This window comes from Oreochromis aureus, linkage group 7 (assembly GCF_013358895.1).
Source record: "Oreochromis aureus strain Israel breed Guangdong linkage group 7, ZZ_aureus, whole genome shotgun sequence".
Classification (NCBI taxonomy): domain Eukaryota; kingdom Metazoa; phylum Chordata; class Actinopteri; order Cichliformes; family Cichlidae; genus Oreochromis; species Oreochromis aureus.
In genome coordinates, this window is record NC_052948.1 from 29,258,547 (window position 1) to 29,284,803 (window position 26,257).

The following is a 26,257-nucleotide window of genomic DNA, read 5'->3' on the forward strand; positions in this document are numbered from 1 at the left end:
ATTTACATTTCTGTAAAGCAGAGGATTGTGCACTTGGTGAGAAACAGAGTCAGACCACAGATAACATCTCAGAAATAACCAACGGTCACAATAAAAAACCGTCTCTGTGCAAACGTTCAGCTTTCTGCTCGTTGCCTTTTTTCCCCTCGTTATGACGGTTGCTGCCTCAGGCAGGTGAAGAACAAAGAAGAGAGATCAGGTTTCCTTGTTAACCACATGTTTGGTCCAGCGCGTTTACACTCAAGTTCCTACAGCAACTGTAGATGCAGGCACGCACATGTAGTTTGTTTCAGCCTCACATGTTAAAAGTAGGAGTGGATTTTAACCACTAAATGCTTTTTCCAAGGGACAATTAAAACTGTCACATTTCCCAGAATTCTTTTTGTTGGTTTCTTTTTCTCACCTTACCTATAAATTCAAATTCAAATTTTATTTGTCACACACACAACCATACACAGTATGACATGAGGTGAAATGCTTATAGCTGTGCAATGCCTGACCATTAAATGACAGTAGGTTTACATCAAGATATACAAATTTACAGGTTACTACAACATTTACAAATTCAACTTAGAAATTTACAGTAAAATGTGCAAATAACAGTTTATGTGAGAGATTATTAGTCAAAAGAAATAAATTATAAATTATAGGAAGTGTTGTTAAATATCCCAATTCTTTGATCTTTGGGCTGAAGGAAGAACAACACTCTGTGTGTAACTGCTCAATCAACAATCTCTTTATTCCAAACAATTCTCATTATTCCATACAACACTTTGAGCATAAATGTCTGAACGGAAGATGTGGACAGGAGGGTGTCCGCCAGATCTCGAAGTGTCTGACCGTTTCTAACATTCTTATAGCTTCAGCCCCCCTCCAAAGTCATAAAACCTAAACATCCACATTCTTTCTCTCTCAGTGAGCCTAAGTTATGACCTTGGCTTCCTGTGCAGTATGTTCTGTTCTTTCTAATCAGACAAATAAGGCCATGATTCTCTGAAAACAGTATTTCTTATAAATCAGCAGTATAATGCATCATAAAACAGTGTAATGATTTCACAATCTTTAATCCAAGGCAAAATGTGGCCTATAGCCGTAAATGATTCAACAATTCTTTGATTAGAAGTATAAGGTGGCATAAGATAGTATAATAATCTCACAGTGTGCAAGAAGAAAAACCAGAGTGGGTGTGGTGATGTGATGTGTGTGAGAGTCCAGTCCTACACCTGGTTCAGGGCCCGAATAGCCTGGGGAAGAAGCTCCTCCTCATTCTCTCTGTTTTGACCTTAAGGGAGGGAGCGCTTCCCAGACCTCAACAGTGAGAAGAGTCCATTGTTGGGATGGGAGAGGTCCATCATAATCTTCCTGGCTTTAGTCTTGCACCGCTTGGTGTAGATGGACAGCAGTCAGGAAGCTCTGATTGAATGATGCGTTCGGCTGAGCGCACCACTCTTTGCAGATCTTGTCTGTCCTGCTTGGTGCTGTTCCCAAACCAGGTGCAGATGTTTCCCGTCAGGACGCTCTCTATGATGCAGGAGTAAAAGTTCTTGAGCACCCTCAGTGGCAGATGGAAGTCTGAGTCTTCTGAGGAAGAAGAGACGCTGGGGGGCTTTCTTAACCAGGGTGTTGATGTGACAGGACCATGACAGGTCCTGAGTGATGTGGACACCCAGTTATCGGACACTGTCCACTCTCTCCACTGACGTGCCACTGATGATGAGGGGCTTGTAATCCTCGTCTGCTTTGTAGTGATGTCCACGATCAGCTCCTTAGTCTTGCTGACGTTTAGGAGGAGGTTATTCTCCTGGCACCGGGTCTCCAGGTTCCTAATCTCCTTCAGGCAGGCCATCTCGACATTGTCGGAGATCAGGCCCACAACAACAGTGTCGTCAGCAAACTTGACGAGTAGGAGAACGCTCACTGCTTCTCCACCTCATTGAATCAACCACCAGTATTACTATATCCAGTCCTTGCAATGATGAGTTAAAGTTATGAAATACAAACTCTGCCTCCAGCATGGTAATGAGCTTTATACTGTGTTAGCTCTGACCCAGATCAGCCTGTACGTCTCCTTAAACTCTATCGATTCCCTCTCATCATTCTCTTTCACTCTATGGGACTTCCCTACATGCTGCCCCCAGGATCTGCTGATTGGTCCTCCAGCTCACCCGCAGTCATCATCACATCAATAACTAATAAACCCTATTCGCCATTGATATTAACAGACACTCTGTGACTGTGCTAAAAACTTTATTTCCTTTCCTGAAAGTATGGAGGGCGTTTCTGTGAGGTGCAGATCTGGATAGGATGTGGTTTTTCCTATTGGTTGTGGAGGTGCTACAGGATCAGAGCCTTCCATGTCTATGTGTGACTCATCTGTCTGAGGATGATGCAATGCTTCATTCTGTTTGGAATGTCACAAACAGGACCTAAATTGAACAGATATCCTGGATGTTCTTTGATATCCCAGTTGTTCTGCTCTTCATCCTTCAGCTTCACCTCCTCACAGATTTCATTCACTGTTCATATTATGAGACTAAATCTGAAGATCAAAATAGAAAAACTAAATAAATAAATAAATAAATAAATAAACCCTAAATGTCACCACCATGACTCCAATATCGACCTCTTTTGTGCTGAACTTCATTTTCTAACTGCCCGTGTATATTTGAGTTTGAACATCATTTGAAGTGAAGTGTGTGTGTGAAGTCTCAGAGAAAGAGTCCATATGGTCTGAAGACTCATGTTTCAGTAAGTCAGAAAGATAAAGTCACAGTTGAACCGTTGAGAGCAGGTGTGTGGGCAGTATATCTGCAAAAAGCCTTGTTTCTGTGACATTGACCATAAATGAAATCTACAAAATCCTGAACAGTTTTCTGCATATTGTAATCTTTTTTGTGCCCAGGGCATTTGTGTTGGAGTTTTGTTTGTTATTTTCCAAGAAACTAAAATTCAAGGAAAATGGGCATGATGTAATCTGAATGTATATCAATCGAGTACATTTTATGTGACCAAATTCATCAAGGACCCCATGGGCATTCACTTCACTTCAGATTACATTCACTAGAGAATACAAAAGGCCACAGGCTAGTTATTAACAAGCAGAGGTAAGGCAGGTCAATTTCACAAAATAAAAGTACTAAAAGCACAGAGCTGCAAAAAAACAAGCCCCCCTTCTACCGTGTTTCCTATAGCGGTTCTTGTGTAGATTAGGAAAGGGTAGGTGGAAGAAGCCGGTTGGAGGGTCCGGTTGTGGCGGGGTGGCGTTGCCCAGATTCCAGTAAGGGTCAGCCCGAGACGAATGGGAGAGTAGAAAATTTAAAAGTGTTTGCCTGTCGTACGTAATCAGTGCACAGCCACTAGATGAGCATACAACTAAAAGGATAAAAAATACAATGCCAAGGTCCATAAAAAAAGGTAAAGGGGGTAAAAAGCAGCGAAACAGGTGTGGACGAGGACGGCAAGCCATGTACACCAGCGCCATCTTGGAAACCTTAATATATTCACATAAATACATTTCTCATTTTGGAACTAATCTTTCAGGAATTGAAAACAGTCTGCCAATCCTCTCTCTTCTCTCCTGAGCCTCTCTTTGCTGCCTCATGTCCTCTCTGATGAGGTCTAGCAGCTCAGCATCCCTGTATCTTCTTCTGTTCGTCCCTGTTGTGGGTGGCTGACCCTCTTCCTCATAGCTTTTGTTTAAGTCACCCACTGCTGCGTGTGGCCCTGTGGTGTCCTCAGGGAGAGAGGAAATTAGGACAGGAGGCCTAATGGAAGGCCTCTGTCCTATCACCTCATCCATGAGGGCAAACCAGGGCCAAGTAGCAGCAGTGGGCTTCCCACTGACCTCCTCTCCTGACCCTGGATACTTGCAATCCAATTGGCAGAGGAAATCAAAAATGACAGTAGACAAATAAAAACACCACAACAACTGTTAGTAATTGCACATTTATTAACTTGTATTCTTAAGAATTATTTTCTTGATAACTGTCAATAGAAAATTGTACTTAGTAGTCAGTATAAGCTTTTAATGATATAAGTTTGCATATGATAGAATACTGCATGATGACCTCTTTATAACTCAGACTGTTTTGATTCACTGTGACCTGTTCTCATGCAGGGAAGGAGCAGTACCTGCTAGATAAGAGCTTAATAAGCAGTTTCACTTTGTACCAGGTAGAGGAGCCTCTCCTGGCACACGCACACACGTGCGCGCACACACACACACACACACATATCCGCACATGCTCACGCATCAACATTCCACTGAACAAACGTATTCACTGTTGTATTACTCTTCTTGTGTATAAATAAAGACCAGGGCAGTGGCAGAGTGCGAGTCCCGGAGCCCTCACTCCAAGTGTGAGTGCTCTGTGGCTGCCCTTGCATGCAAGTAAAACTGTGTGTTTCTCCTCTCTGATTCTCAGCTGAAGAAGTGTCTTAGAGTACATCTCTTGACAATAACACACATACATACCTTGTATTTTTTTAAAGTTATCCCATTTCTTTCTGGCCTGCAAAGAGGTGACTTTCCCCTGCAGGCCCATCTTCTCCAGAATTGTCCTGATCACACACAAAAAATAAGAGAAGAGAGAAAACCATGGAACCTATATTAATCCCTAAATCCAAGTTTTCACAGACTCTTTGAATTTGGACAGCCGTATTCGAAGCATGCTACCCCTGGATTTGGACACCGCAATCGTCTCGTGTTATGTTCAGATTTGCACCCTCTGTCTCTTTGTGTGTAATTAGCCCCAGCTGTGTTCCCCATGTGTTTCCTGTCTCCTGTCATTTCCTGTGTATTTAAATCCTTTGTTTTCTTCTGTCTAATGTCACGTTCTCCCTCATTGCTCACTGTGTGTTCTGCCTTCCAGTCTGTCTGTTTTAGTTTACTAAGTACTTTTCATAGTATTTGACAGTGAAACAGTTCTTGTTGTGTAGCAAACTGTGAGTCTCATTGCACTTCAGCTTATTTTTGGTTATGTTAGATCCAGAAGAGCAAGACGCCAGACAGGTGAATATTCCACAGAGTGAGATCAGTGGCCAAGGGCAGAGGCAAGTAACTCAGGGTGGCATGGGCTCATGGCATGGCTGCTCAGAGGGAAAAGAGATCAACATTAGTTTCAATCAAAAACATGGACCAGAAAATTTTTACTTGGCCTGGAAACAACCATAAGGTAGCTGATGGACTGGCAGAGAAGTGGTGGAGACGCTGCTCTCAAATACACATTAACCCTAGAACACTATCGCCGGGTGATTTACACCCGAGCAAATACATTTACATGATTTCTCTCTCCTGCAGCTGTTTGTGTGTCGAGGAGCCTGTGCCTTCACCAGGGAAGTCTCAAATTTCCCAGGAATGGGTGGACCAAAGACCAGCTTTCCAGAGTCATTATTTTGTTTTAGGAGGTTTATTTTTCATTTTGTTAGACATGGCACAGTTGAAAGTAAAAGACGACCACTCTAATTTGTCATGTGTTGTCATATTTTGATATATTTGATTACTTTTTATTGGTTATATTATATCAGGTAAAAATCACCCAGCATTAGTGATTGTGTTACTATTTATAGCGATAGTGTTCTAGGGTTAAATACACATGAGCGACAGAGACAAAACAGGTCGGGAGGCCGACCGCGCGGAAGGCAGCGGCGGCAACCAGACATGTCCGGAGGCCGACCGCGGGGAAGGCTGCGGCGGCGATGAAACAGTTCAGGTGGCCGACCGCTCTGACTGCAGAGGAGGTCACAGAGGAGATCCTCCAGTGCTGGTCCTGGAGTGTAAGCACAGCAGGAGAAGAATCTGATGGAGCTGCAAACAAAGAGGCAACATTAGACACAGGACAGATGACCATGAAGCTGAACACAAGGAGGCTGGGTTACCACCAATGGTAGCAGGAAGAACTGACAGAGTTTAAAAACCTTCCTGCTATTATCCGGGAATGAGGAGCAGGTGAAATGCTGGAAACACCATCCCAGAAGATGTAAATCTGAAACTCCTCTAACAAACAGAAAAAAACCCAGACACTCCGACGGCACATGACACTTTGAGTGTTCAGATTGAGTAGAAAAGTGCTATGTAAGAACCAGTCAATTTACCATTTACCAATTACCAAAATAAAATGAAAAATCTTCCAAAAGATATATTTATGAACTCTAGTATGTCACTGGATGCTCCAAATTCGGGATGGGCAACTGAGGCATGACCTTGCATGAAGCTGCAGACCAAAGCTAAGATTCAAAGCTGATCTTGTTCCAGACTTCCTTTAACAGCTCTTTGGTGTTGCCCATAGTGGTGGAGAGATGGAAATGCCAGAATTTCATTCCATGGACAGGTGTGCTTTATACACATAACACGTTTAGATGAGGAGGATCTGTAATTGACTGGCTGTAATCTGTCACATGAGCATCTACCCTGTAGGAGCCAGAATTAAGGCTGAGTTTTGGGAAATCAAACATTTATTTCAGTGAATGACATGCAAAAAACATTTATGTAATGTTTTTTTTTCTGAATTTGTGGTTGATATTCTGTGTCTCTTCATTCAAATTAAACAACCATAAAAATTAGAGAGCGTTTCTTTTTAACCCTTTAAAGCCGGTTGGAGCAGGCACGCTCCGTTTTGCATAACTATTTTTAAATCCCAGTAGAACTGCAACTACTAAGCTAGAGTAATAAGTTTTTTTGCATCTGAAACCGGAGGAGTTGTACTTACATCTTATGCCATCAGCTTGTCCTAGGTCACAGTTTCCTTCCACATATAGCTTTGCAAAAATTGCATAAAAACCACTTGCAGCAACAAAAACATAATATTCCAGAAACACCCTTGCCGATCCGATCAGCTGTTCGTAACACTTCCTAATGCCGGGCTCACACTGTGCGATTTTTTCAGTCGCGCGATTCAGCTCCTGCTCAAACTGTACGATTGATTCGCAGGGGTTAGAAGTTCATAGGTCACGATGCAGGGTCTCACACTATACGGCCCGATGCTCTGATGCGACCTGAGTGCTCAAACTGTGCGTTCATAAAATGAAGGTTATAACAGAAATTCTGTCGATCGCTCTCCCTCTCTGTCTTTCACTCACACAGAAACGCACACCACCGCCATCAACTTTACGAAAAACATTGATCAGGCAGCTGTGATTGAGCAGCAATGTAAATCCAACTATTTTCACGGTTGTTGTGGTCGTGATAATTTTGTGAGGCCACATCGAAAAGGCTCGGGTGAGCTTTCCAAAGTTCTACAAGTTGTGCCTCCATCGCTTGTGTCCAGATCACACGCTGCACTGCCGTGCTGCGCCGTCTTTTTCGCTGACATTTGTGTTTGCGCGTGCGCAGTGTGAGAAGCTGCAGTAACACCCTCACGACGGTCGGGAGGATTTCAAACAGGTTTGAAATCCTCCCGACCAAGCGATTGATGATCGGGAGCTGGTCGTGAGGTGTTAATCGCTTCTCGTTACCCCACGTACACTACACGATGCACGACGCACGATGAAGGACAAACTCGGGCCAAGTCTAATAACAGAAGACAGGAAAAGATCAGTAAAGAAACAACTTCCCCAAACCAAAGCACAAACAAAACAATAAGTAAAACAGGCTGATCTAAAGTATGATTAAAGTTCAGCCTGATTAATATAAATGTCACTGACAGTTGCTAATATATTGGAAAACCAAAATACTTACTGATGTCTTTCTGTCCAACAACAGGAGTGCTGGTCCCGAGCCTCAAAGACAGTAAGAAGCAAGCAGAGGGAGAAAAAACAGAACATTTTTCAGAAACTGATTTAATCCTTAATGGCTGTGCAATCATTGTAACATAGAGTTTGCTTATGTTGTTAAATAAAGGCTAGATTTGACATTAATAGATGCCACAGATGTTCTAAAGCTGCCACAAAGCATGAAAAAAAAATAATAGAAGTCTCCGAAAACGTCGGGGCATTTTTGCAAATATGTGATGTCTTGATAAATCGAGCAGATATCTGAAATTTACACAGCTACATTCTCGCCTGAAAATATCTTAAAAGTTTATTTTGTGACCCAGAAAAAGTTTTTCAGCGGCGCTCCTCCGCCATTGCCGCGCTTACAAGTACACAGGCTCCGACAACCGTGGCCGACAAATGCGATCCTCCTTTTCCCCAGACTACCCTTTCTGGGTCACAAAATAACCTTTTAAGATATTTTCAGGCGACAGTGTAGCTATGTAATGCTCAAATATCTACTTAATTTATCGAAATATCACATATTTGCAAAAGTGCTTCCACGTTTTCGGAGAGCTCTGTTATCCACCCCCCACACCTACCTACCCCACCCCTAACGGCTGCACCTCCCGAAGAATTTTATCTGGGCTCTTATCTCACTTATTTATTTCAAACAATCAACAGAAAATTTCACCACATAATTTTATGTAAGGTTTTTAAGGCTGTGGTGTTAATTTTTTAAGTAACATGAGCCCAGCGGCAGCAGCAACGCTAGGCTAACACTAACTAGCTAGCAAAATTTTAAACCTGGTGCTAAACTAACAGAAGCCACAAAATCAGTTTGAATAAGAGTAAACATTTACTCACCAAGTCAGTGTATCAGGTAAAGATCCACAGCAATGACAACAATAATATCTTGAGCTGACGCTTCTCCAGGTTTGCTCAACATATTCCATAAAAAATGCACCGTGAACATGCGGACTGATCCGAGAGGGAGGAGGACGGTAATCACGTGGCATTTTCAAAACACATCTTTCATCCTTCCGCACTGAGAAGCAAAACTTCCAGCTTACTTAGTTTTTCTAAGTTAAGACAACTCAAATAAATGGAGTTTATCAGCGTTTTTGCATAAAAAGTACTGGTAACTTATTTAAATTGAGTTCTAATAACAAATTGATAAAAATTGAGTTCAGCCTATTTAATATTTTTAATTAAACACAATATTACATTTTACAGTGCAGTTTAGCACCAGGTTTATGAACTTGCTAGCTAGCTAGTGTTAGCCTAGTGTTGCTGCTGCCTCTCGGCTCATGTTAGTTAAAAATTAACCCCACAGCTTTAAAAACCTTATATAAAAATCTGTCAGTGAAATTTTCTGTTGATTGTCAAAATTTCGACTTATTAACTCGAAATTTTAACCAGTAATCTATGTGAATGACGTTTTCAAATGAATCCACGTTGGAGAGTGTTTTCAAAAAGCTCCATTTTCCTTGACCAAAAATGCTGTCTTAGTGTGGACGGAAGGCCAAAACGGAGAGAAAAAGATGCGTTTTTATACGAAAATGTATTAGTGACATGGCATTAGAACAGAGTTAATTAACAATGTCATATAAACAGCATAAAACTGTACATTTACAGCAAGAATAACATATAGAACAAGAAGCAACCGTCACATGTAGAGCCTTAAAGCACACACAGCAAAGACACACAAATGACAGGCAGGAGAGCAGCAGTCCGGGGCATATCATCCTTCCTCTTATATAGGATCAGCAATCCCTTCTCCTGCCGTTGGGTACCCTTTCATCCTTTGTTCTTCCTTTTCATCTTCATCTTTTAATACATCCTTTCTGACCCTAAACCAGGGGTTGGCAACCCTGGGCACGCGTGCCACAGCTGGCATGCGAAGGGTTAACTGATGGCACGACCATAGCTGGACTGGCCATCGGGCATTTGCCCAGGGGGACGATGGTGATTTTTCGTTTTTATGGGCTGATGATTTTTTTGGGGGGGGTAACGGTATAAACAATGAAAGGTGGTGGATTGGCCAGATGCTGGCAAATAACTCAGTTGTTTGGTGGTGGCTATGGCGGAGCTTCCACAAAGGCCAGCAGGTGGATGAGGGAAAGGGGAGGCAGGAGGAGGAGAGACCCGAGGCGGCCGCTGGTCTGAGTGTCAGTTGAACTGAACTTCAGGTAAGAAGTTATGACCTGCAGTATATCTGGGTCAGATATAAACCAAGTTTAGGTGTAGTTTATTTTCGTTGTGCTGACTTTTTACCGTCAGTTACAATAGCTCGTACTGCGTACTAGCTAGCACGACGGAGTTGCTATACAGCTGGGTGGGTGCTATGATGTTACTGATAGTGAACTTTATTTTATTCATAAGGTTAGTTAGTAGAGTTGCCAACCGTCCCGTATTCAGAGAAAATATTACGCATTTCGTATTGAGCTGAAAAGGAACGCAGGTTGTCCGGTACTTCAGCTAGAACACACAAGACACAAAGCTGGAGTTTTTCTGCGTCTTTATGCTGACAGCTGCCTCTTCTTCTCTCATTCTCTCCCCCTCTCTCTCCTGTGGTTACTTCAATCATGAAACTGATCAATGATCAGCTGAGCGGCTTTTCTCTCTTGTTTGTTTATCGCCCACTTTGTGCCAGAAAGAAGAAACCAGCAGATGTCACGCTAAACAACAGCAGCATGTTTAAGCTTGATCAGCTGTTGTTAGAATTTCTTTAATATTAATTTCTAGTATCAGCTGATGTTTGCTGGAGCCACAGCTGTAAAGCTGCTGGTCATGATGTCGGTTTGGTTATCTGGTGAGAGGGAAACATGAAGATGAAACCAGGAGATGTCCTTACTGAATCATCAGAGCTGAACAGGTGATGGAGAAACAGGTTTACCTTTTAGATGACATGAATGAGTTGAAGGGCAGTTATGAACTGTTTCTGAGAGACAAATAACACCAGCATCCTTTTCTGTGTAGCTGACAGCTGGTAACTGTGCAGGGGCGGGTCTAGCAAAGTGTTGCCAGGGGGCCAGGTAGGGCATTAACAGGGAAAGGGGGGCACAAGGAAATACTTTTCTTTCTTATTCTCATTTAAAATATCTAGCTTTTATTAAATAATTATCTGAATTTTACAATCAAAGTTTTTATCTGATGTAAAATGTATAGAAATCATACATATAGCAATAAGACAGTGTACATCACTGTCACAACAGTGTTTGCTTTCATTCAAAGGCTTTATGGCTTTAATACCTGGTGGGCCGGTCTCTAGTCAAAATGCCCGGGCCCATTTTTTGTCCCAGTCCAGCCCTGAACACGACACCAGTGAGTTAATCTGAGAGGGTGCATTAAAAAATAAATGTCCGGGCTAGCAGTGCACATCACAAATGAGCTCGCATAGAAACATTAGTTGTGCCGCTTCTCAATGACGGTATCTTAGCTAACAACCCTAATCAGGGTTAAAACTTCCGCTAATGGTGATTTTTAAGCGGATGACTATGCCAAGAGAAGAGATCCCGAGCGGCATCTCTGTTAAAGTCACCAAGAAAGGATGGATGGTGGAAAGCGTAATGAAGGAGTGGCTGCAAGAGTGCTATGGGAAGCGACCTGGAGGATTCTTTTGCCAAAAAAAGCATTGCTTGTTTTGGACAGCATGAGGGCCCATATCACAGATTCTGTGAAAGCAGCCATTAAGAGCACAAACTCGATTCCAGCTGTGATTCCTGGAGGCACAACGAAGCACCTGCAGCCACTCGACATCAGTGTGAATCATACATTGAAAGTAGCACTACGCGTTCAGTGGGAGGCGTGGATGGCGAGCAGTGATAAATCATTCACCAAAACTGGTCGCATGCGAAAAGCAAGTTTTGCCCAAGTCTGCCAGTGGATTCTGACAGCGTGGAGAAGTGTCAAAACATCCACGATCACCAACGGATTTCGAAGGGCTGGACTGCTGCGTGATGGAGAGGAGGACACCGCCACGGCCCTTCAGAGGGTGTTCGATTCTGACACTGACAATGAGGATTTCTTTGGTTTTGAAAGCAACAACGAAGGAGAGAAGCGGAGAGTGGATGACGAAGCCACCCTGAGCCTGTTCGTTTCTGACACTGGAGAAGAGGACTTTGGTGGTTTTAGTGTGCAGGAAGAAGACAAAGATGGTGATGAATGACTGACTTTTCTTCTTGTTGAAGCCGTGTTACTGAACATTAGCCCAAAAGGTAGGCCGAATCTATTTTTCTGGTGTGCTGTAGGTTATTGTTATACAGTACATTTGTTACTCGTTTAAACAGCACAGTACGTGTTTCATACTTGTAATTACTGGTACTTGTACATTTACGTAAAAAGTTATGCAAATATGTACCGGTAACTTGTTTTTCAAAATATTATTAAAAGGGATGTGTTCCCAAACAGCCATCTCTTTCCTGACAATCCCCTTTGTGCATATTCTCTTACATATGGTAATAAAACATTAAAACACCTGCGGCTTTTAGTCAGGTGCGGCTAATGTATGAACAAAACAGGATTTTCCCCACTGGCACAGAAGGAAAACACTGCACGGGAATCTGCAACACACATAGTCACTTGGAGCTTGCAAAAAAGACATTCTGTATTTTGATTGTCTTCTGCACTGTAAATAAACATACTGTCTTCATTCAAAGAGTCCTGCGTTTGGGTCCTGTATCCGCAATCCCGACATGCAGAGTTTAAAACAGTCTTCATTTTGCAGTGGATGGTTTTTCAGCTGGTGGAATAAATTCAAGGTACTGCTTTTTTGAGGCAATAGTTTTACAGCATGTTTTGCAAATTACCTCATTTTGTTTGACATCCTGTGAAATACAAATAACAGCAAGTCGAGCAAGGGAATGATGCTAGCAGGCTAACATCCTAGGTGTGATTAGCATCCTGGTTTTTCTTATATTTATTTTGACGTTTGAATGAAATCTCAGCTCTGATGGAGCTTTGTATGTGTTTGCTGAGCGTGTCTGAGAGCTGCTACTCACAATAAACTGAAAGTGTTTGAACAAAAAGAAAAAAATCAGCTGATGATCCAGTAAGGACACTCTGAGCAAACTGACTGAATGAAGCAGAGATTTTATTGAGGACTGACAGAAAAGTGCATCAAGCAGGAGATGGTTTCATGTGGAAGAACAGAATATGGAGAATTTGAACAAATCAAGTCCAACATGAAAGGATCCAAATCTTTCCACTTGGCTTGAAGCCCAGCTGTCAGCTGAGTCCCCACTCCGCTTCACACATATTACATTTTGGATTTTATATACCAGTTCTAAATATGTATGAGTAAATTATATAAGATACAATAAGAATAAGATTTTTTTTTTAAAGGACATATTTAGCTATACAGATTAGCTTTTACAGATTTGGGAAAAATCTTCCTCCAGCAATTTTTTTCTGACAGCATTAAAAGAATCTTACAATCAAATCAAACAACAAAAAACGTTTTTCATGTTCATAGAGTCAGAATAATTTTGTTCATATTTTCACTCCTCCTTTAACCTTTTTTCTCAAATGTTATTGGTTTATTATAGAGCATCTCTGGTTCCTTCATCCACTCTGCTTCTCATCTCCTCCAGTTTCTGGACCTTCTCTGCGTCTCCTTCCTCCTTCATCTTCTCAATCAGGAAGTCCAGGTGGACAATAGTGGACGCTGAATCAGCTTTCAGAGCGATCTGCTCCAGACTGACAACATGTTTGTAGGACTCTTCCAGTAACTGTGACTTCTCTGCTGTCAGTCGGCTCATTTCCTTTTCAAGATTTTCCAAAAGGCTTTGCTTGTTCTGACTTTCATTTTATTTGTCTCATATTTCTTTCTCATTTCTTCCATCGTCTTCTTAACTTTTTGGTCTTGTTCACATATCTCCACTTTTCTTTCACATGTTTTGATGCAGGACACTTCCTGATACAAACAGTGCAGTTGCCATCTTTAATGACCTCACAGTGTGAAGGATACCAGGACACAGTGCATCCAGGATAGTGACAGTTCTCCTTGCAGACTGTACAGCACAGAGCTCCCTGATAATAAAAGCACCCCACATCCCACCTTTGATATTTTCTTCTTCTGTGTAGGCCTCATCTACTTCAATGGTAAAATTCTCGTTCTCATTCATGGTTTCTTCGTGTTTCTTCAGACCTACTTGAATCTGTCTAATTTCTGTCTGTTTCAGTTCAATCATTTTGATTCGTTCTTGCAGGTTTTGGATGCTGGCTTTCAGTTTGATGCGCTTCTTCAACACTTTTTGGTTTTCATCAGCCTTTGAGGTCCACAACTTGTAAGAAAAGTTAAGAAATCCCCATTTGTTTCTTTGTTAAGTTCCATGACTTTATTAAAGAGCCCTGATATGATTCTCTTCTCTCTTTGCTCTGTTGGTTATCAAACAGGAAGTGAACAGGCTCATTCTTCTCATTTCTGGCACATTCAATCTTTGCTGCTTCAAGTGCTTCAAGAGCATTTTCAGGTGGCATTCCATCTGAGTGTGTGATCAGAGCTACAATATTTTTCTTCAAGTTTTTTCCAAACAGAGAAATCACAGAATCAAAGATGTATCTCTGCCACTTACTCAGTCGATTATCTGTCGCCTTCATCACCAGACCCACTGAATTAAGTTCATGAACTCCATCCTCTGACCGAAACAAGTCCAATAATCTTTCACTAACGATGTTATCATGTTCATCACCTTTGGTGTCTCCAAATCCAGGAGTATCAATGATGGTCAGAGAGTAGGGCAGAGTTTGATCTTCAAAACCAAAGATCTCGTACACGATCACATCTGATGTCTGACTTTGTGACTGACTTTTCTTCTCTTCCTCTACGATCTGAAACCAGACTTCATCCTCCCACTTCACTCCCATGGTGTAGTTGATCAGAGTGTTGATCAGAGTGGATTTCCCCTCCTGTTTCCCCACAAGTAGGATGGTTTTATTTATCTTGTTAATATCTTTTCACCAACAGTCATTCTTGTCAGAGTTCCAAACTTCTCTTTTTTGGCCTCAGCTGGTAGACGGCAGGAGGTCCTGAACAGATCAGAAAGCTGTCGGATGAAATATCCTCATATGGTGGTGAGATGAGATTGATCCTGTAGGAGAAAGTACAGATTTCTGTTTCTTATTTTCATATGATGCAATACATAACTGATCACTTGCTGTAAAATTAAACTATTTTATTGCCAATTTGAGCTCATTTTTCTATCTATACTCTCACAACCAGTCATTTGAAATCTTTTATTTTATGTTATGTGTCATGTTGTGACACATGTACACATATGGAACAATGCAATTCCCCATGTGCCTTATTGTATTGTATTGATTTTGTATTGTTGTCTGTATTATAGTAAGGTCTTTACCTTACAATATTAAGCACCTTCAGGCAACAGTTTTTGCGATTTGTTTCTATATTAATAAAATGTAATTGTATTCAATAGAAATTCATTTGATTTTGGTCATCACAATGGTGAAAAAAGTTGTTGGATGGTAGGAATGATGAAACTGTAACATATCAAAGATCTTGTTTGACAGCAATGGTTAATGAACAGAGAAACAGATCCATCCTGGAGCACAGGCCAACTAACCACCAATGTAGAAGATGCTAAACAGAAGTTGGCTGATAGCATTGTAAATAGCTAATAGCTAATGGTCTCATAAATTAAGCTGGACCAGTGATCTCATCAGAAAAAACAAGAGATGTAAAATAATCCCACCATGCTAATATTTGCCAGAAAGTCTGTTTGCTGGATCAAGTTAAAGTGGCTGATACCAGCACAGAGATAAGGTATATGCTAGTGGAGTGGCAACACACATACTTTAATGATTCCAGCTTGTGGCTTTACATTCTGGTTTTCTCTTTGGTTTATTTGGCACAACAAACTTGAAAACCAGAGGAGTAGGTTCAGATTACAGCTGAGCAACAGGTGAGGGGGACACTATCAATATTATTATCTTGTCAAACTGTCAGAAGTACATGTGTTTAGTCACAAGTAGGTGCCTGGTCTTGGTCTTCTTGTTACTGAGTTGCATTAAAGAATCTGTAAAGTCACAGATAAGCCACTTCTCTTCTTTGACCTTATAATTCTCACATTTATTTATCAGGATAAACCCCTTGAGATGTGACATCTCGAATTTGAGATGGCCACCAGGTTAGATATGATAGTGAATAAACCTCCGTCAACTGTGTCATCTACCTTTAACCTGGTAGTTACCTGGTAAGATGCTTGTTACTGCCGGCAGTGCACAAGTCTACATGACTTCATAACTAGACCTTATTATCTGCACAGCTGTTTAGCAGTTTAACATACCTGTGTTGCAGAGCTGCTCTGGTTTCTTCATCAACTTGGCTTTCAATCTCTTCCAGTTTCTGGATCTTTTCTTTGTCTCCTTTCTCCTTCATCTTCTCGATCAAAAAGTCCAAGTGTACAGAAGTGTTTACTGAATTAACATTCAGGTCCATCTGATCCAGTCTGACCACATGTTGATAAGCTTCATCCAGTAGCTGTAACTTTTCTGCTGTCAGTTTGTTCATTTCCTTTCCCATAGATTTATCAAAATGCTCACCTCAGGTTCAGTTTTATTGAATTCAAACAATCTCTTCTTCTCGGCATTCCTTAACCTGGTCACATACCTCGAGTTTTCTCTTCGTGATCTAATGCAGGACACTTTTTGGTACAAACAGTGCAGTGTCCATCTTTCATGACCTTGCAGTTTTCAGGTTTCCACCCTAGTGTGCATCCAGGATAGTGACAGTTCTCCTTACAGACTGTACAGCAGACAGCTGCTTCCAGCCCACACATCCCCCCTCTGACTGGTTCTTTATGTTTGAAGACCTCAGCAACACGAGGAGTGAACTCTTCTATCATCTTCCTCTCTTCGGGTTTCTTCAGAGCTTCTTGAGTATTTTTGATTTCTCTCTGTTTTACCTCAATAAACTTGATTCTCTCTTGCAGGTTGTGGATGCAGGCTGTTAGTCTGATGCGTTCATTCAGATCTTCAGATGTTGTCTCCAGCTTTTGAGCTTCACTTTCTTCTAGAAAGGCTGTGAATTGACGTACTCCTCTCTCTGTTACTCTCCATGCCGTCTCCAAACCAAACTCATTTTCATCTGTTCTCTCTTTGTTCTGTTGGTTATTAAAAAGAAAATAAAGTGATTGGTTCTTCTCATTTTTAGCACATTTTATCTTCTGATGTTCGAGAGCTGTTAGAGCATTTTTAGGTGGCATTCCATCTGAGTGTGTGATCAGAGCTACAATGTTTTTCTCCAGGTCTTTTCCAAACAAAGACATCATTGAATCAAACACATAAAACAGTCGGTCATTTAATCGATTATCACTTGCTTTTGTCACCAGACCCACTGCATGAACTTCATTAACTCCACCCTCTAACCGAAACAAGTCAAGTAACTTTTGATTGCTAACATCATCCTTTTTGTTCCCCATAATATTTCCAAATCCAGGAGTATCGATGATGGTCAGAGAGTAGGGCAGAGTTTCATTTTCAAAACCAAAGATCTCGTACACGATCACATCTGATGTCTGGCTTTCTGTCTGAGTTCTCTTCTCCTCTCCGATCTGAAACCAGACTTTATCCTCCCACTTTACTCCCATGGTGTAGTTGATCAGAGCGTTGATCAGAGTAGATTTTCCTGCTCCTGTTTCTCCCACAAGTAAGATGGTTTTATTTGTCTTGTTTGGATTTTTTTCTCCAACAGTCATTCTTGTCAAAGATCCAGTCTTCTCTTTTTTTGTTCTCAGTAGGTAGACAGCAAGAGATCTTGATGAAATCACAACTCTGGAGGTGATGTCTTTGTATTTGGATGAGATGTTATTCTTCCTGTAGGAAAAAATGTAAATGTTACTTACACATTTTCTTTAAATGATTATTGATTCTAATAATTATGAAATTCTGCGTTTGCTGCTTTTAAAGCTGGAGGCTTGTATTGCCTCACGGATTTTGGACCATCAATATGTGGAATATTTTATATTTTTTTATACAAACATTCTTTATATTTATTTATTATTATAGGTTATTTACCTTACAGTATAAAGCACCTTTAGGCAACTGTTGTTGTGATTTGGCATTATATAAATAAAAATGAATTGAAAATTGATTTTCTTTTTTTTTTACCAGTAAGATCATACAAGCAGCAAATCAAATTCTCATAATTCGTCTGATTGGCTGCTGTGACCCATAAGGGTTAGAACAGACTTAACCCTCTGGACTCAGTGAACATGCACAGCCAGATCACCTGATCAATTTAACCCTTTGAGACCTACCATAGAACCAGTCCGCCAGAGCTTATCTTTATATTTTTGTTCCTTTGTTGTTCCTCCCAAAGTAAATGGTAAATGGCCTGTATTTGTATAGCGCTTTACTAGTCCCTAAGGACCCCAAAGCGCTTTACACATCCAGTCATCCACACATTCACACACTGGTGATGGCTAGCTACATGTAGCCACAGCCACCCTGGGGCGCACTGACAGATGCGAAAGTGTACAGCATTATGTCTGTGAAGGTTCTCAGTAGCCTAAAGAGCTTGGAAAGAAAAGCATCTGGACTTCTTTAAGTTACTTGAAGACGTGTCACCTCTCATCCGAGAACCTTCTTCAGGTCTAGGGTCAAATGGCGGAGAGTCCCAGATTCAAGCCCTATGGGAGTGTCCCCCCAGAGAGACAACAGACCCCCTAAAGATCCTCTAACTAATCACACAAGCCAAGGTGTGAAAACGGGTGTAGCTCACAATCAGCCAAGGTTTCGGGTAAACCTGCTGTGAAACCTAACCCCACCCTATCATGTGATTTCCTGAGGTCAGATGGCCCAGGATGTCCGTGGGCATTAAGGCGTCTGGGGAGGGATCTCAAAACTGGATTATAGATGGCAGACAGTTGGTGTCGTAAACCACCACCTCTGTTCAAAGATGGTCGCTCACAGTGGACATAGATGGCTTCTTTCACTCCTCTTTCAAACCATCTGTCTTCTCTGTCCAAAATGTGAACAGTGGCATCCTCAAAAGAGTGACCTTTGTCTTTTAGATGCAGATGGACAGCCGAGTCTTGTCCTGTCGAGGTGGCTCTTCTATGTCTTTCGTGAGTGTTGAAGTCTCCCAGTAGGACAACAGATGGATCACCATGAAGTATCCCACCGGGGACACCAAGAAGATGTATAAGCGCAAACAAAAGTCAAAACCTATGAACCACTTAAGGCTTCTATCTAAGGTCAAGCCCTTACCTTTGAAATGCTTTTCTTGCAACTCAGTAGGACTATTGTAATCCCCTTTACATTGGTGAATCATGCTTCCCTCTCTCTCATACAAATGGTCCAAAATACTGCTGCTCATTTTGTTACTAAAATCAATAAGTTCTAGCATATCTCAGCTGTCCTGGCCTTCCTTCGCTGGCTTCCTGTGAATTGTAGGACTTTAGTTTAAGATAATATTGTATGTTTTTAATTCCCTTAATTAGTTGACACCACCATATCTTGCTTAGCTTTTAGGTTGCTTAGATCTGCTGATCAGTTACTCTTACTTAAAATACTAGACAAAAGAATATTGTGGAGGATTGAGCGTTCTCAGCCATTTGTTGTTGCTTTTTTGTATTTTTATGATTCTTTAAGGTATATTTATTGATGTGTGTGCACATGTGTGCACATGTGTATGGCGTATTGTGTATTTTATTATCGAAGACTTATTTTATTCATGTACAGCACTTGCACCGGCATTTATAATTCTGCTTCATAAATAAAAACTGTATTGAACTGAACAACTACAGAGAAGGATAGTATGTATCCAGAGGATGGCTGCTTTGTTGCAAACTGTTCTGACATATTAAGCTGAAATCTCTGTGTTATAGTTGACATGTATGATGAGCAGAAACGCAAAAGAACACATCACATTATCTACTGTAAGCTCTTGAGCCATATCCATTTTATTGAAAAGGAAACGCCTACAAATACAGATGCAATAAGGTCAGCTTCAAAAATATGTGTCCATGCCTTTCAGTTCCAAAACTGACACTGCACCTCTTTAGTAAACAAGTAGCAGCAGTAATAGTAAACAGCATGTTTTTTAACACCAAAAGAGGGCTGTGCACTAGTGGAGCCTTTAAGGAAATTTTGGCCTTTGTGTTCCAAAAGTTCCATAATAAGAACCTTTCCCAATATCAATTTTATGCCATAAAAGCAGCTGTGTGCAGGCAGGAGGGGACCCAAAAGCAAACTCATGGAAACTGGGCTTAAACTCAAAATGCAGCTTTATTTGCTGAAGATGGCAAAAAGCGATACAAAACCTAAACTGGGAAATGTTAAACTCATGGGGAGACACAAAGAGAGTCACGTAGCCATGAGGGAGGACGTGAAACAGAACTGAGGGAGACGCGGACATAAATACACAGAAGGATAACGAGGGACATGGGAGCACACGGGGAACACAGCTGACATTGATAATCATAACAACACAGGGCAGGAGCAAACACAGGGCGTTTATCAATATGCGTACTTGTGCGTACTTGCGTTCTCGTGTACTCGTGATACGTCATCAGTCGGAGACCAAGTACTGTTCCAATTCGAAGTACGCATCACGCCGAGAACGCGAAAAAGTCCCGGATGTGTTCTCGATCCGCCCATTTTATCGAGCATGCATCGGTGTAGACTTGGGACAGCTATATATCCCAGAATGCATTTCGTCCAAAACTCAACAGCGGACTCCCGGCACATCGCCCCCCCCCCGCTCGCGGTCTTCTCACTACTCAGGTTAAAGAAACCCCAGCAGCTGTCTATAGTATTGAGTGTCCACTAGAATAGAAATAAAAGCGTTCTAACATCTCACCTGCTTGTTTTTATTAAGGTATGTACACGTATGTACATGTACACTATTTTTATTAATAGAGGTTTCACTACTGAGGTTAAAAATGATATATAAGTCACGTAGATCACTTCTAAATGTTAATGTTTGGTTTATTTCAGTGTGTTATTTGTTCCTGAGTAAACCGGTTTGGCTGTGATTAAAGTTAAGCTTCATAACATGTTACTCACAGTTACATTAAGAGGGGACGGCAGTAAAAACTCCGGACCTGTGACATCATCACGTGCGCTGGTGTTCCGACTGTACAAATCACGAGTCCGTGCTCGCGCGTTTCTGAGAATTGAGAAACGGCCAACGAGTCCGTGCTCGCGTTCTCGGCGGGTACGTACTCCCGTGCGTTCTCGGCGGTGCGTACTCACCGAAAGCACGCGATGCGTACTCGCAGCATTTGGGCATTGATAAACGGCCACAACATGATGTACACTGATGGGAGACTATCAAAGTAAAACAGGAAGTACACAGAGACGTAGACTGGAGGGGGAGAGATAACGCGGAGGACCACGAGGGAGAGCACAGACATGACAGGCTGGGGAAGCATGATGGAATAAAACACGAGGGGAAACAAGGCACAAGAACTCACATTTAAATAAACACAGACACACAGAGGGCGACAGAGGGCAAAGACACAAGGGGGAATCCAATAAACTAAACTAAACAGAATGACCTGGGAACCCTATCATGAATCTTTGGAATAACAAATGGACTTAACAGAATACAGAAGTCCCGGAACCATGACATTTTATTATTATCACTCAGGGATCATCTTACCAAAAACACTCTTAACACTGTAAAAGGAAAAAAACAAAAAACAGCCCAACATACCAGTGTCAGAATAATAAATTAGGATCATCTTCTCATCAAAGGGTTGGGTCATTCCATGGAAAATCACTGAGTCCCTTATTTGAACCAACACCTCTCAGATGGTGAATGATGCTTTAAAATTTCACTTTTTGACTGAATGAATGGCTGCGCAGTAAGGATTACCTTTGTTGATTTCTTGAGTAGTCCTGGATTACCGATTAACTGGCAGATTATATGATATTAGGCAATGCTGTCTGATTTGGTGATGTGCTGCAGCAGATCGCCATAAGGGACTGTGCTGTTTAAATTCCCATTCACCATCTATGCTTCAGATTTTTAGTCCAGTTTGGGTCATGACACCTACAGAAATACTCTGATGATCCCTCAGTGGTTGGATGCATTAGTGATGGACAGGAGGAATACCAATCAATAAAAACATAAGCAGGCCATAATACTAAGGAAGTTGAGATCCTTCACCGTTTTGATTAAAGTGTTTGGGGTTTTCCATCAGTCACTTGGGATGAGCAGGGTACACAGGGTCTGCAGGTTGAGCAGCACCAAAGCTGGAAACATCAACTGACTAAATAAGCCAATGAGGAAGGCTGGCTCTCCGACTGGTTGCGCAGTGGACACTTTTGAAGATGTGGGGGACACGAGATCACTTAAACTGCTATCCATCATGGATACTGACCACTCTCTGCACCACTTATTGGACAGGCAGCAGAGCTTCTTCTCTAACTGACTGATTCAGCTCCGCTGCCACAAAGACAGATACAGATCTGTCATACAACAGTCAGCGACTCTTGTTATAGATCTGTCTGGGACAGAGTCATCTCATTTTGGTTTCAACTTTAGAGTATGCTACCTCAGACTATTCAATCAGTAGATCATAATCTGTTTTAACCCAGGGCTTTCTGTGAGCTCTACACAAGAGAGACATCTTAGTCAACAAATTTTAATTTGTGTCTTTGTTATAATGTTATAATATTTCATATTTAGATACCATATTACATTTTCTTCCTTTTTATTTTAATGCTTAAACATTTCACTCACTGTGTTGCCATGGTGATGAATATTACAGAGGTGTCCACCCAAGAAGCTTGAAATCAGTGCTGGTATCTGGATTAAATAAAGCAAAAAAAAAAAAAGAAGAAGAAGAAGAAGAAGAAGAAGAAGAAGAAGAAGAAGAAGAAGAAGAAGAAGAAGAAGAAGAAGAAGAAGAAGAAGAAGAAGAAGAAGAAGAAGAAGAAGAAGAAGAAGAAGAAGAAGAAGAAGAAAGAAACAAGGGAAGAAAAGTTACCTGCACAAAAGTTTACTGAATTCTTATTTGGAGCTCCATCCTTTAACGGTAAGTGAGTCTCTGAATTCTTAGTGTATTTCAAGACATTTGAAACAATTGAACGACACCCTTCCCCTAGAAATTAAAATTAATTCTAGTTTTTGAAATTAAACTGGACAGGATGTGTGTATTGTGTGAATCACTGCTAGAGTTAATCAGCCAAACCACGGGTGAATTTCCAAAACTACTGAAAGGTTTTCATAGCGTCACTGAGCAAAAAACTCACCACAACTATGAAACAATAATAATTAATTATAAAAAATATCAATGAGTATGAGTTAAAATATTATTTACATCACTCTTGGCTCTGCATAGAGTTTAAAGCTATTTAAACCAACCGATATTTAAACTAATCCATCGTCTTACCTGTTTTGTCGGCTTCAGGCTCTGTGATATCTGAGGAGGCAGAAAGAGCAGAGGTGAGTCAGTGCCCACAGACTTTATACACCATCAGAAGAAGGGACGGCCCCTCTGCCCTCACAGAGTCCTCTGATTTCACAGGTGGCTTCCTAATGTTTTCCTTTTGGAACTGTATTATCAGCAAATAGATGAGGACGACACGAATAAAATATGTGCAGCACATATTGTACATATGCTGAGAAACTACAATGACAAGCTGGTTTTACAAAAGCCTGCAGGTTTCTCAGTCATTAAACCTAAACTGACTCTGAAGTTGTAGATATATGAATTACACACTTTCACATGTTGACACATGTTGTTTACATTAACTTTTTTACACTGAATTATAAACTTTTTTGGAAATTTAACTTTAACTCTATGGTGTTCATCATTTAATAAGTTATCTGTCAGGAGTGTCGTGTGTGGATGAGAGGACAAGAGGAAGGGACCCAAACGCAGGACTCGCAGTGAAAGATGAGAACTGGTGTTTTATTGTAGGCTGGATGAACAGAACATGAACTGAAACGACTGACTGGATGACTGAACTGGCTGACTGGACTGGACTGGACTGGACTGGACCGGCTGGCTGGCTGGCTGGCTGGCTGATTGAGTGAACTGAACACACATGCGGAAAAGACGACACCGACATCAATGACACGACAATGAACTGATGGAAACTGAGGACTTAAATACATGCTAGATGATGAGTGATTAGAAACCGGTGAGTACACAGCTGAACTTAGTCTGACTAATGATACTTGGAAATAACTGGAACACAATACACAGGCAATATGCTGGCACAGAAAACAGGAAGTGAGAAACATGAATGTGGGAAATAAACCGAACAGGACAAAACTGAAAATACTGGGTCAACGACCCAGGAACCCTGACATTATCAGAGTTATATTTTACATCTATTTTGGTGATCTCAATTTCTCTGTTTATTTACCTGTTTTATTTTATACAACAGTATAAATATAACATATATATTTAAAAATGGAAACATAAAATAAATGTGCATATGTCAGTGTTTGGTGACTTTTTACATAGAGGCATCATAGACAATGTGATACTGTGAACTTTAATGGTATATCAAAAGATTGTAACCCATCAGATTCTCTCTTTTTAAATGACAGACTTTTGATATTGATAAGTTTGTAAACTCATAAAACTAGTATTTTTGTTTTCTTGTTTTGTTTTCTTTCTGCTTTCTAAGGTAAAATTAATTAATATTGTAACTTTTTTCAAGTCTCGCTGATCAAAACATTTAAAGTGCAAACACACATTTATTCATACATCCCTGTTAACACTAACTGCACTGTAAGCTACTTTTCCTCTCACACTGCTGATTTATCTGCAGCACCTGTGCTACTTTCATTATTGCAGCTCCTCTCAGTCATTTACTGACTGAGAGTCCAGAAATGTATAGCAGTCCAGTGGTAGCTGATATTTTCACATTTATTCAAGTCATTGCATAATTTATTTAAGTTAATTGTGATAAGGTAAAGGTTTTTTTTATCGCTGGAGAGATGATTTATTTGGAATGAGAAGGGAAAGTGTCATCAGAATCACTGTGTAATTGTCACAGATGAAAGCTTTGAGCACATGGCTAAAACTGTGGCTCTGTCCTGTAACGAGAGGTGGGAAGTAACACACTACAAATACTTCAATACTTTATTAGAATTTTCAGTTATCTGTTCTTTATTTGATTATCTATTTTCTGACCATTTTTTACTTTCACTTGATACAATTTTACAGAGATATCTGTATTTTCTACTCGTTACATCTTCAATACAGACTCATGACTCTAGGCTTAATACTTTTGGGGTGAGTTGTTTTTTTCCATTACCGTCAAACATCAAACCAATTTGAACCAAAATGAAAGAAATAACATTGTTTAACATCTGCTTATTCCACATGATAAAATGAAATACAAAAAAATTCCATAATTCCATAATTAACCTTAGTGTGTGAAGAAGACTCTCCATTTAATGAACAAATTGGACTCTCTTAAAAAAAATGATACAAACCACTGCAGCGCAATACCTGTAATACCTACAGCATGTTCTAATCTCTCTGATAGGATATTATGGTCAACAGTATTGAACGCTGCACTGAGGTCTAGCAGGACAAGCACAGAGATGAGTCCACTGTCAGAGGCCATAAGAAGATCATTTGTAACCTTCACTAAAGCTGTTTCTGTGCTGTGATGAGCTCTGAAACCTGACTGAAACTCTTCAAATAAGCCATTCCTCTGCAGATGATCTGTTAGCTGTTTGACAACTACTCTTTCAAGGATTTTTGATATGAAAGGAAGGTTGGAGATTGACCGATAATTAGCTACGATTGCTGGGTCAAGAGATGGCTTTTTAAGTAACTGTTGAACTCCTGCCATTTTAAAGGCCTGTGGTACATGGCCAATTATGTTGTGTTTTGTAAAGCCTTAGAATTAGAATTTGTTAAGCCTAGAACGGAGCAGCGTGTTTACACTCAAATTCCTACTGCAACTGTAGATGCAGGAACACGCATGCAGTTTGTTTCAGCCTCAGCTGTTAAAAGTACGAGTGAATTTTAACCACCAAATGCTTTTTCCAAGGGACAATTGAAACCTTCACAATTCTTTTTGTTGGTTTCTTATTTCTCACCTGACCTGTAGTAACGCTCACTGCTTCTCCACCTCATTGAATCAACCTCCAGTATTACTATATCCAATCCTTACACTGATGAGTTAAAGTTATGAAATACTGATATATCGATTCCCTCGCATCGTTCTCTTTCACTCTACAGGACTTCCTTTACATGTTGCCCCCAGGATCTGCTGATTGGTCCTCCAGCTCACCAGCAGTCATCATCACATCAATAACTAATAAAACTTATTCAGCATTGATTTTAACAGACACTCTGTGACTGTGCTGAAAACTATACAGTGGAACCCCGACATACGAAATTAATTCGTTCCCGAGGGTCTTTCGTAAGTCGAAAATTTTCGTAAGTCGAAGCACCCATTGCGCCTTTTGATTGAGGTGATGCTGGCTGGAGACGAAGTTCTTGTTGGAGGAGAAGGTGACGGAGGTGGTGGAGGCTGAAGAAAGCATACGCATGCATGCATACATATGTACGTGTACATGTACATAACATTCTAAACATTCTCAACATTAAAACTAAAA

The 26,257-nt window shown here is 40.8% G+C and overlaps 2 protein-coding genes across 2 annotated transcripts; both read right to left on the reverse strand.

The window, feature by feature from the left end:
• Positions 1-13,989: 13,989 nt before the first annotated feature.
• Positions 13,990-16,224, reverse strand: LOC120441066. Its single transcript, XM_039614733.1, has 3 exons — positions 15,999-16,224; positions 14,683-14,783; positions 13,990-14,645 (listed from the first exon to the last, which is right to left on the reverse strand). The coding sequence occupies exons 1-3, from the start codon at positions 16,220-16,222 to the stop codon at positions 13,990-13,992; spliced, it is 981 nt and encodes a 326-aa protein (XP_039470667.1). The 5' UTR covers positions 16,223-16,224.
• Positions 16,225-16,313: 89 nt separating this feature from the next.
• On the reverse strand, positions 16,314-23,092 carry LOC116311842. Its single transcript, XM_039614734.1, has 3 exons — positions 23,058-23,092; positions 22,406-22,471; positions 16,314-17,526 (listed from the first exon to the last, which is right to left on the reverse strand). The coding sequence occupies exons 2-3, from the start codon at positions 22,414-22,416 to the stop codon at positions 16,314-16,316; spliced, it is 1,224 nt and encodes a 407-aa protein (XP_039470668.1). The 5' UTR covers positions 22,417-22,471; positions 23,058-23,092.
• Positions 23,093-26,257: the final 3,165 nt, after the last annotated feature.

Bases quoted from the DNA above. Each gene is read 5' to 3' on its own strand.
- LOC120441066 (XM_039614733.1), bottom strand. From the start codon at position 16,222: ATGAACAAACTGACAGCAGAAAAGTTACAGCTACTGGATGAAGCTTAT. The intron at 14,784-15,998 runs GTATGTTAAACT...TTTCTCCTACAG, and splicing joins AGAGCAGCTCTGCAACACAG to GATCAATCTCATCTCACCAC. The intron at 14,646-14,682 runs GTTTGGAACTCT...GTTGGTGAAAAG, and splicing joins GCTGAGGCCAAAAAAGAGAA to ATATTAACAAGATAAATAAA.